This window comes from Accipiter gentilis, chromosome 14, assembly GCF_929443795.1.
Source record: "Accipiter gentilis chromosome 14, bAccGen1.1, whole genome shotgun sequence".
In the NCBI taxonomy this organism is placed as follows: Eukaryota; Metazoa; Chordata; class Aves; order Accipitriformes; family Accipitridae; genus Astur; species Astur gentilis.
Genome location: NC_064893.1, coordinates 1347112 through 1359279, shown reverse-complemented (window position 1 = coordinate 1359279; position 12168 = coordinate 1347112). Strand labels below are relative to the sequence as shown.

The window sequence follows — 12168 nt, the reverse complement described above, 5'->3', positions numbered from 1 at the left end:
CAATGCTAGTACACAGTCATATATTTTGAACTTGGATTTGCAGTTTAGTCAAGTGTCATATTCTTAAGCAGCTTGAGTCCTGAATTCATGCAGCTGTATTAGTCCATTGCTCAGCTAAGGACAAATAAATGTATGATCTCAATTCATGTGTGTTTAAAATTAAAGGGGATTTTGTAGAATAGAGCTTAGTCTTAATGAGACTTACTGAAAATGAGAGAATGTTTCTTCTGACTCAACTTTTCAGTCTCGCTCATGTTAATTCTAACCTAATTTTTATATTAAGAATACTGGGAAAAAATAACAGAAGCTTTAGATTAAAAGTAATTTGCAATACTATCTTATTTAAGGTATGCTTGAGTCAGCTTGTATCTTCCTCTAGGTACTGGTGGTTCTATACCTACTTCAGATTATTTTCTCTGAGACGCAATTATTTACAGTTTTTTATTGCTTAAGATTTCACCGCTCTCAGAAAATGAATTAAGATTTCATTTGACAGTAACCAACAAAATTTCTAAACTATGCTTTTGTATATATGATCTTCCTCTCAAATAACAGCATTTCTAAATGAATGCACATTCTCCGAGAATGCTTCTGTTTCTTCAGTTACTCAGTACTGTTACTTACAAACATGCCACCCAGCAGGCCAAACTGTGTGATAGTACTTGTGCTTCTGTTGTGCAGATCTTATGTTTTCTTACATATTCGGAAATGCTTGCCATGATTTAACTTTTCTTTTATCCTTTATAATTGTTTATGTAGGCAGTCATGGCCAACAAAAATCGATGTACCCCAAGATCTGGAGGATGACCTTACAGCTTCTCCTCTCTCCCATGCAACTGTTCCTCAGTCACCGGCTCGCACGGCTGAGAATGTTCTCAATGGCCACAGAAGCAAGGCCCTTGGCGATTCAGCAAAGAAAGAAGATATCCCTGAATTAGCTGGACCGGCACTTTCAGCAGTCCCATCGGTGAGCTTAAAACCCACTAAAAGTGGCCGCAAGTGCTTATTCAGAGTAGAGGAAGATGAAGAGGAGGATGAAGAAGATAAGAAACCTATTTCTCTTTCTACTCAAGTTGTTCTGCGCCGTAAGCCTTCAGTTACAAATCGTCTTACTTCAAGAAAGAGTGCACCAGTCCTCAATCAAATCTTTGAGGAGGGCGAGTCAGATGATGAGTTCGACATGGATGAGAACTTACCCCCAAAGCTCAGCAGGTTAAAAATGAATATTGCTTCACCTAGCACAGTGCATAAACGCTATCACAGGAGGAAAAGCCAGGGACGGGGCTCTAGTTGCAGTAGCTCAGAAACAAGCGATGATGACTCGGAAAGTAGGAGACGCCTAGACAAAGATAGTGGGTTTACTTATTCTTGGCATAGACGGGATAGCAGCGAAGGGCCACCTGGCAGCCAAGGAGATGGTGGTGGACAAAGCAAACCAAGTAATGGAAACGGAGGGGTAGACAAAACGAGCCCAAGTGATAACAACAAAGGTGGGGGGAGTCCCTCCGGTAGCTCCAGCGGTAGCACCAACAACACTTCAGGTTCCACTCGGAGATGCGCTGGATCCGGGAATTCAATGCAGCTATCGTCTAGAAGTGCAGGGGAACTGGTTGAAAGCCTGAAGTTAATGAGCCTTTGCCTAGGTTCACAGATTCACAGCAGCACTAAATACATTATTGATCCTCAAAACAATCTGTCCTTTTCCAGTGTAAAAGTACAGGAGAAGTCAACATGGAAAATGTGTATAAGTTCCAGCGGAAGCACAAATGAGGCTTCATCGTTGGGCAACCTAAAGTTTTTTTCTGACCAAATGTCAGACACAGCAAATGAATTGGAACGCATAAAGAACAGGAACTTGAAAAACAATGTGCTACAACTACCTCTCTGTGAAAAGACGATATCTGTGAATATTCAGCGGAACCCAAAGGAGGGGCTGCTGTGTACCTCCAGTCAGACCAGTTGCTGTCATGTCATTTGACAACGACCCGACTTTAATCGCTTGATCTACTTGACAGCATCATTCTTCCTGTTCAGAGCTGTGCACACCTTGTCACAGACCCCCTTTTATTGTCTTAAGATTTTTAAGTGGGCTTTGAGCAGTTATTTATTACACTTTAATTTTGTGTTTGCTTGATGGTATGACAATGCATGGTCTTTGCATGCTGCTAGCCGATATGTTTTTCTTTTTCAACAAAACTATTTTATTGTGTAATTTTTACATTTATAATTTTACTATGGAAGATCTGGATTAAATTAAAATAAATGTCTGGATCCTAATGTAAATGGAGCACTTAGAAGTTTCATGTTCTGCACTTAAACTAGAGAGAGAAGCTTTTGTTTGCTTGTGAAATGTTAATTCTTGTTCTGACCTTATGTGATAACTAAAATATGTGATATGTGGCATACTTCTATGTGTCTGAAACAGAACCAAAGCAATAATGTTTTGATGCTGAAAACTCTTCAGGGAGCTTTCAGATGTTCCAAGGCTTGTACAAAGCAAAGATGCACTGAAAATTAGTGATCTTGAAATATGATTTTAAACCCACACCTGTTTGTCTTAAGCTATAATATGGATAAAGTTGTGGCTCAAAAATCAAACTGAAAAGATCTTGTTTTGCTAGAGGCAGTTTTCTTTTTTCTTTTTTTTTTTTTTTAAAAAAGGCAAGTAGATTTGTAAGGCAGCTTTCTCCCATAGAAATATGTTAATATTACAAGCAGACAATCTTCTTTTTTAATATAACAAAGGTAAATTATTAAGTCTACTTCTGAGTTTTTACATGGTAGCAGAAAATAAAGTATTTGTATGAATTACTTTTGTTATTAGTATATCATGACACTTAATATTTTAGGTTTTTACCTTGTAAACCTTCTCCCCTATCCTTTCCTCCCCTCCCTGAAACTTCAAAAGGCAATAAGGGATGGAAAACCTTTAGGTAATTGGATTCAAATGGAAATTGTTATTGTCATTTGCATTTTTCTCATTATTACTCTTTTTAAGACTTAAAATACTGCTGTTCCCCACATGTACACCACTTATTTTCCCTCAGTAATAATGCTTTTTTCATGAAGTCAATTTAAAATAGCATATAGGAAAGTATTTATTTTACAGCTTTTAGCCTTTCTGTCGGGTTTCCCATTACCGTGGCAAGGTCTTGATTTAGAGTATTTCTGTACGAAAGGATACTTTTGACCAGATGAATTAACTTTGTGGAATTTTATTATCTAGAATAAAATATATTGCAGATTCCTAGTTTTGGGAAGGGCAAGAATGTTTTATTTTTTCATGCTGTGCACTGGGTCTTCTAAGCAATGCTAGTGAAACTGGTGGTATTATGTAGCAGCACCCTGGGCAGACATTGGCTGTCTAGGAGGAGTTTACACTGTTGAGCATCTTGTAACATGTGCAGAATGGTCAAATACAATGCGTTTCATGTCCACCGCAGAGTGAGCAGAGCACCAAAGAGTGGCGTTATGCTTGGTCATAATTTCTACAGCTCATGACAGCTCTTCTTGATGAGTGAAGGACTTTACTAAGAGAGTCTAAATTGCATGGGGTATTCTTACTGGCTAGCCTAGTCGGGGATTTTACATTCTGCTTTCTAAACAAGGCAAATGATAAGTGTTTTCCTTCTTTAAGTTTTAAACTCTAGTTGCAGTTTAGTCAGCATGATATTTATAAATCAAAAGCTACAAGAATAGATGTGTGGGTGAAGCCATAGAACATATTTGATTTGAAATTTTTGAGCAGGGATCTTACCAAGGGCCAGAAATGAGATGTGTGGTTCACAGACAGTGAGCGTAACATCCAAGTAGGAGACAAGTTTATAAAGGGCATTGGCAATAAATTTATTTGTTGCAGCTTTTTTCCAAGTAGTGTAAATACTCTTTCCTGATATTATGTACAGCCTTGGAATGGCACCTTTTAACTAACCCCAGGTGTATTTTGTTTCCAATGTTTTTATATACAACTGTATATATGGTGCTCACTTTAGAACAGCAGTGTTGACCATTTATGCTGCATAGTTGTATCATAGCCTTATAGTTGTGTGTGGTTGGTTGAACCTTTGGGTGTACAAATGTTAGCCTGAGTGGTGTCCTTTCTCCATCTGTTGACAGGTGAATGATTGTGCATGTGGTGTATGTTGTATTATGTTGTCATGTAAAAGGAAGGGCGAGAATAACCACTACATTAAGATAATATTGGACCAAACTATTTAGAGCAAGTAAACAGTTTCTTGTACCCCTTAACGTGTCTTTAAAAGTTGCATATAGTTACAGTAGTGTATAAATTAAATATTGTGGAAAAACAACTAGTCTTGTATTTTTCTGTATGTGTGTATATAAATATATATATATAAAAAATGTACCTCTAGCAACTTAATCTGTATTTAAGATGTGACAATCTTGACACAATTTTAAGAGTAGCAGTATAAATAAACAGAATTAATCAACAGAAATATAAAATTTTCTCACCACGAAAGAATCCATGTGTGTGTGTTAAGAGGGTACAGAAATATCAGCTGATCTTATTGCTTCCAGCAATGTTTGGCTTTTTCATTGTATAAACATTCATGGTGTGTGACAGAAATGGAAAATCCAGTTAATAAAAGTGATATCTTGATTGATGCATAACCTATGATTTGCATGTCAATGCGGCTTGTTACTCCTGGTGTTCACTGTGTAAGGGTGGCACAGGCTCCTGGCCCCGTCCCCATGCTGCAGCACAGCGGAGGCCAGAGCTTCTGGAGACACGCTTGCTGGGTGTGCGTTCTCTGTGCTGCAGCCCGTGCTGAGTAATAAATTAAAATAGAAAGCAGTAGAAATGTAAGCTTGGTTGCCTTGAAAAAATACAACGTTGTGTGTGGATGCATGTTGGTTTGCAGACTTCCAGGCATTCTCTTGCATAGATCAAACTTGTTCATTTGGGCTTAAAAGTTGTCATCCACTAGAATAGCTTTTTGTTTAAAGGTTGAGGTTGCTGGGTTTTGGGCAGAACTTCGACTAATTTAAGTGGTTTAGTGAACTTTATAAGCTGCTGTTCAACTAGAGGATGCTTTTGATGATACACTTGTCCGGTTTACCATCTGAGCAAACCCAGTGCTGTTCTGGCAGCTGGTGTCTGGCAGCTCTGGGATACAGAATACAATGGATCTCAATCTCAGTTAAAATATTTGCTGTGCATGTGCCCAAGTCAGTCAGATGAGTCTTATCTTGGCCACACCTCTGTCCGCTACAGTCATGGGAGGGACACCTCACCCAGCCCTGCTGTAACTCTTGGGGAAAGTAAGGTGCTTTACTTGTCTCAGGTTTTTCTTGTTAGATGAAACAACTGGTTGTATACCTGTTTGCAATTCTGCATAGGTGGTGTGTAAACTAGTAAATTTTTTTGTTGTTCTTGTGAAGGTGTCTGTATGTGAGTTGGAAGGTTCACCAGTATAGATTGAATGTTTTTCATCCAAACCTAACCCAGTTCTATTCTTCTTTGCAATGTAAAATGGGTAATAGTGAAAACAAAATAAAAAATGTCAGCATCAGCACTGATACACATCACCAAGTGGGGACTGGAGCATGCTGACTACACCAAAAGCTGGGCACCTTAAGAAAAAGCTATTGCCACCCAAACCGCCCAAGATCTAAAACCACAGTGCAAGCCACAGCTCTGCATGCTCTGCTCTGGTGCTGCTGTCACAAGTAACAGCATTCCGGGAGTTAATTCCATGTGTTTACTGCAGCTGCTTCACAGAGTACATCTTACAAGTCTGTCCCACATGGCAGTGTTTAGACTGCCATGTGCTGGAAAAACATCTGCTCCTGAACATTTACTCTAAAAGTACCTATGTATGTTGGTACAGAAGGAAGAGAACAGCTGAAATACCTAAGCTGAAATCCAGTAGCAGGCAAGAAACAGCCAAAGAACTTGGCAGGGCAGGGGGAGCTGTGACCATGCCTGAGTGAGGAACAGTGTTACAAATCTGGTACTACCCTCCTCTTTCTTAAGACATCAAAGCCCAGCAATAACATCTCGGTACTCACAGGTCCGATTTTTTTATATGAATTTTCAAAGAAATGGGCTAGCCAGATATCGAGAAATTCCAATGTGGATGGCTGGCAATAAACAGAGAACAGGGACAGCCTGGCACATCCCAAACATTAGAGACAACCGAGCCACCCCAACAGCCTTTCTGATGGTTAAGTTTATATGTGGATGGATCAAACAGATCTGTCTGTTGCAAATTCCAGATTATGACTTGCTTTCAATAAAAGGTGTTTGAGTAATAACACCTTGACATGACTGTACTTGGGAAAGTGTAACAGTGACTCACTCGTTTAGTTGCCTACTGACTGAAGCCAGCGAGGTTCCCTCACTGAAGTCATGTCAGTACAGTGTTTTGAGTGACAGCCAGGCAGCCCTTCTCCAGGGCAATGTCTCTGTGGCTGTTTTAGCCTGCTCCCTTCTTGAAGCAGACGCTCTGGCTACTGGGTTTTTTTTGAGCTTACATTTTAATTATTTGTAACAATTTGGCCTATCTGTGTGTATTACAAATGACATCAATTTCTAGAAGTCAAGAACCCTGAATTAGTGACGAAGTGAACTCTATTGTACTAGGGGGAAAAAAGGATGATCTCTATTTACTTTCCCAGATGGTAGAAGACTTATGTTATATGAAAAATGCAAGTTTAGAGGACTTACTTAACTTGAAAAGCATGGGGTTTTTGTAAGGACTGCACTAGGCTCTCAGACATGTCATGTCAGATCTCCTTAGCAATTAATTTCAGCAAACGCTTGTGCAACTTCTTCCCCCTCACTACTCTCTCTTGAGAAATACAGGGCTGGGGGAGGCAGGAGGGAAGGATCTGTTTTTCTCTCTGGGCTCTTGTGTGCTGCACACACTCTGCTTCAGTGCCCAAGGCCTGGGAGAGGTTCAGCTCAGTGCTGCAGATGCGGGAGCTAGCAGGAAGGGCTGATGAGCGCTCTTACACGGTACCCAGGATCACCCTCATCACACCAATGATGACAGATGCCATCACCACTGCGTTTTATATCGAGCAGCAGGGTGCAGAGAGATCCCTCCTCTCTAAGGGCATCAGTCTTCAGGGCTGACAGGTGAGTCACCAGCCTCTGCTGTCAGCTCCAGCCTGATGCTGGCACTCACCCCTCCAACTCTTGGAGGAGGCATGGATGGGAGAGCTTTCCTGAAGAAAGCGCTTGGCGGTAAGAGGCATGGTTCCCACTGGCTTTGCTTATCTGAATAAGGAAGTAAACTCTCGGTCAGTGCAAGTCCTCCTAAATGAGATTCGAGATAGATTCCCTCTGGTCGAGGTAAGCAAAAATACCCAGAATTGCTTGCCTGCTTACAGAGGAACCTCTCCTCATTGTAACGATTCCCATGTTTTCCTCTTCCACTGTCCTTAAGTTCATGGGAGCTGCTGCAGTCCAGCAAGTACAGTAGAGATCCTGAGTCAGCAGATCCCTCTGGGCTACACAATTAGACCTGTGGCTCACAACACACCTGATGAGAGAACTGATGAGTAAATTTTCCTTAAAAACAGTTGTCTTGGTTGTTACCACTGCTGCTAAGGTGATGTGTAAAATTCAATCCTTACAGATAGGTACAGGCTACTCCCACACAGTTGACTTCCCACACAGGATGCCTCTAAGACTCATCCTAGGTTCCTCCCTAAAGCTTGAGACCAGAGATGAACTTATTTCTTAGGCTCAGGCACTGGAAGAACTGCCGCACACCTAAGGCTGTTTGCCTGCACTCCTGAAAGGTCCAGAGCCAAGGCTGTCTCTGAGGTCTAAGGGTCTTTCTAGTTGGGTAATGGACCATGCCATGAACCTCCAGGGACGGACTCGCTGCCTGTAGTGGGAACGCAGGCAGAGCATGAGCTTTACTCTCATAAACCAGGCCATTCGCGCTTTCCACAACCCCTGCGTGAACCCACCACTATTTGCCTGAAGGGCCCGAGCTGCAGCTTCCGCTATCGCTGTACACAAACTGCTTGCTGACCCCGAGGAAGGAGACAGAAGACACTAGCAACCAGATGCCTCTGATCTAGGTGCCTTCGTTTCCTTCCACTTCAGTGCACCTGCCCCTTTCCCCTGTAGCCCACTCTGCCCTTCTCAACTGCACGTTGAGAAAACTGGACCTGGCCTTGTATGTCAGCTCTGTGCTGGGGGGTGGCCTGAGAACAATGGGAAAGTAAAGTCTCCACTCCCGTGTGCCTGGGGGACACAGTTACCCAGACTAGGAACAGACATACAGATTACACAGCTTGTGAATGGCAGTTACTCCTAAGGATCTTATTTATTCTCATATTTTCATCTGACAACAGATTTTTGTCAGTAAGCTTCGTCCCTAGCATCCCACAATTTTTACAGATGCACTTACAGCAGAAAGAAAACAATACAAAGACATTCAGAAACATAGACAGAAACATTTTTTCTCTCAAATGAGAAATGACAATAGATGACATCATGAATGTAAGAAACCAAAAACCAAACCAAATCCCAGCATTAAAACAGTATGTTTTAAACACAGCACTCCCCCAGTACAAGGGCAAAGAACAGCATACAGAGGAATAGGAGCTAAATTTCAGTCCGGTGACAAAGTATTACTTGGCAATATACAGGTAACATAGCAAGCTAAAGTGTATGCTCTTTAGGACAGAAACACTCTCTGTCATGACTGTAGCATAGCATTTGTGATGCTAAAACAAGAGTTCTCCCAGTATCTAGAACAAACTCTAATCCCTATTAAACAAAGGATTCCCCTACTTCTTACTCACACAATGGAAGGTCACAATTCCTCCATACCTACTAGCTTTAGGTGGAGAATCCACCTAAAGAACAGTATTACCCCCATTTATAGGTAAGGGAACTAAGCAGAAGTGAAAGATTTGCCCAAGGCAAGGGCAACAGCTAACATTACTTATGTCACCAGGTACTTAAACCTTACTAGAGATTTTCCTGTTAGTCTACAGAAAACAGGAGAATGAAAGGACCACAAGGACAAGCACAACATCAGTTTTGCAGAAGTCTACTTATTTTTTTCACATGATCACAGTTGAGACATGACTCGATTCCTTTGCTAACCCATCTTAGAAAATTATTCCAGACACCTGATACAGTTGCCATCAGCAAAACAAACACACCAACTTTATGCTCACAAACCAGCACAAATTAGCAGACCAGCAGAATCCCTTCAAAATGGCAGTGACAAGCTCACAAGAACATGTTCCACCAGGAACCCCTCCCACAGATGTTTCTTCTGAACTGTTCACTCAAAAGCACTGACTAGGCAGCACAAGTAAAACTTAAACAGGAGCTACTTCAGATCAAAGTGGGCAAGAAACTGCAAAGCTGGGGAGCTTTCATGGGGTATGTGGTAGTCCCCTCCTCAAAAAAGCTTTGGTTTGGGGATCTCTACAGCACCACAGGAAAGGAGACATGCTCCCCTCAGAGATCCCTGCTGGCTGCTCAGGGCAGAGCTTGTGCAGCCACAACCCTGCAACCGCCACCTCAGGAACAGGCTGTGAAACAGCAGCAGCCTGTGAGATACCCCTGAAATAGCAGCAGTGTGGGGGACGCGCAGTGAGAGAAACAAGAACAGAGACAGCAGCTGTAGCACAGTTTTTTGCTCCTCTTCCCAAGGGAACAGAGTCGTTTCTTACTGGGTCACGCTCATAGAGTTTGAGAAATGTTAATTTTAAATTCCAGGCAGAATACATTATTTTGGCTTAGTTCTATTACTCTGCTGTGGGGGCCCTGTGGCAGAAATCTGGAATGTGCAAAGTAGGCAAATACCTTAATTATTGTAATAACAGATTTTTCCAGACAGAATTCCAGCAAGTATCAAATATAGATAAGTTACATCTACCAAAGATGAAGGTCACAGCAGGAGAAAATAAACTGTCTCAAGGTCACAGGAACAAACACTGTAGATTTTGGTCCTACTACTGTCAGAAAACAATGAAATGCTCCTACCTTTTTGTGAAATGCAAGAAAAAAAAAATCAGATATTCACTACATACACGAGTACTGGTATATCGAGTATCAGGTTTAATTGATCTGTTACTATCAGTTCATTTAACCAGAAGATCCATTCATACAATACTGCAGTTTTGAGATCCAAGGAAGTGATACCAAAATCTAATGTAAACTGAAAAATAAATACACTTCATAAATTACTGATCAGCAATCTGCCTCTTACTGAATGCTTTTTACCCAGCTTTTGAACAGACTGTAGCTGGGGCTTATTTAAATAACTAGCACACAGGAGTATATAATGCATACTTTATAATATTTAACTAGTTCTCAGATCATATAGGGAACAACCATGTATTTCATTACGCAATCCATAAAATACTTAATTTGCTATGTGCAAAGAGTAGCTAATAAGCAAGTCTTTGAAATAATACAGGACTGATAAGCTATTGTAATAAAGGAACAAAAGGGGCAATAAGCCCAAAGGGGACTGTCAACTGTGAATTAAATACCAGTCTACCTTCTATTTTTTTCTTTAACAAAGTTGCAGCTGAAAACTCTTGTTAGCTTCTGGATGCTTACTCACAGGATCTGTTTTCAATCACTTGCAGCACAGTGAGTCTGGCAGATTTCAACCAGACCTAGCATAAGCTGGAGTGTTATTTGGTGTTAACTTCATGAACAGTTGCATATAAGAAAGCAAGAGAGCAGGAGAAAATATCTTTTTTTACAGTGTCAGACAAAGAATATTTACCAAGTATCATATAAGCAGGTGCCACCTACTGAATAGATGGTAGAGTGCACACTCTGAGAGCTACACATCATCATCATCATAAACAAACGCTCAAGAAGTGCCTACATTGCATTCACATGTGACTGCTTTAGTCATCCTCATTCCTTCATGTTTACTCCTTCAGTGACTCAGCCGCAAGCTTCATTTGCTGTGAGAGAAGGGAAAAAAGAAAAGGTACACTAAGTGCAGTGCTAGCATGACGAATTAACACAAAACAGCAAAATCTGAAAGGAGGACACTTCTGAATCCAACCGAGTAATAAAGCGACACCAAAAAAATTAACTCAAGCTTTGGTAGTTAAAAACTCAAGTCTGTTATGCCTGACTTTTCCAAATGACACAGTTTTAACAGAGGTATTGCTTTCTCCACCAAAAGACTCAGTAAATGATGATGCAATTTGTATGTTAATTAATTCTTTTTGTGATGAGTAATGCCTTATGCTGAAATTACTGGGCCCAACAGATACAGAAAAAAAGCCTTCTCCCTCAGACTCATGACCAGGGGGAACTGCTGTAAGAAGGGCAAAATTAAAAGCTGGGGGAAATTACTGTTGTATTGGAACTGTCTTCTGCCACTCCTGGGCAATAACTGTGCTCGTGACAGTGCACCGTCTAAGCTGGCATTGCCATCGCTGCTCCTGGAAATCCCCGACCCCTCTATCTCTGGTCATGCCTGTGTGCTCTTTGGCAGCACTGGCTGTTACCTAAAACAATGGCAGTAAGCACAGACAGGTACAGCTGATGGGCTTTGCTGGAAATCCCCTCTTCCATTTAGGAAGGCATCAATACCAGGCTGGAATTAAGAATCCTTATCTCTGAATCACAGATTTATTTATTAAAATACAGGATAGTTCTTTGAGATAACTTCAGATAAGCAAAATGCTCAGCACAGTGAAGGACTGTGATATCAGAATCTCAGCCACAAAGGGAATTTTAAAAAAATTATTAATTATTCCTTGTTATAGCAGATATTCATTCTGAAGACACAAATGCAATTTCCTTAGTCCATGGGACAATCTACCTACTGGCCAAGTGGTATGCACATCTTTAAGGTACATTCTTTACAGATGCAGTATTTTAGTTCACCGTGAAGTCTTTGATACTGTAGAGGGGTTTTTTATTTTTAGAAAAATCATAAAGTCATTTAGCCTTTTAAGTTTTTAAGGGATCCTAAAAGGTCAATGAACTACTGACACAATGCTGCCCCAATTTCCCATTGCATGAATGTTAAGCTGTAACTGTTATTCGGAACTTCTGTATTGCCCATATTTTTTTTGGCTATTGAATTGAACGAAAACATCCTGTGATATAAGATAGAGGTAGCAGACTGCTATGGTGATACATGTTATTTCCAATCCTGTTGTTAACCATTTTTGTTTTCGTTATCT

The 12168-nt window shown here is 40.8% G+C and overlaps 3 protein-coding genes across 7 annotated transcripts in view; 2 read left to right on the top strand and 1 right to left on the bottom strand.

Moving 5' to 3' along the window:
- The window catches only part of SNRK (SNF related kinase), a 41087-nt gene extending 36440 nt beyond the window's left edge, over positions 1-4647 (top strand). For both annotated transcript variants that reach the window (XM_049817296.1, XM_049817297.1), the window contains exon 7: positions 760-4647. In XM_049817296.1, coding sequence (XP_049673253.1) covers positions 760-1978 — 1219 coding nt within the window. In that variant the 3' untranslated portion in view covers positions 1979-4647. The remainder of the gene's footprint in view (positions 1-759) is intronic.
- Positions 1-12168, top strand: part of ZNRF2 (zinc and ring finger 2) — a 568219-nt gene that overhangs the window by 378508 nt on the left and 177543 nt on the right. The window lies entirely within an intron of this gene.
- The window catches only part of ANO10 (anoctamin 10), a 132696-nt gene continuing 128831 nt past the window's right edge, over positions 8304-12168 (bottom strand). For all 3 annotated transcript variants that reach the window (XM_049817298.1, XM_049817300.1, XM_049817301.1), the window contains one exon: positions 8304-10929. In XM_049817298.1, coding sequence (XP_049673255.1) covers positions 10923-10929 — 7 coding nt within the window. In that variant the 3' untranslated portion in view covers positions 8304-10922. The remainder of the gene's footprint in view (positions 10930-12168) is intronic.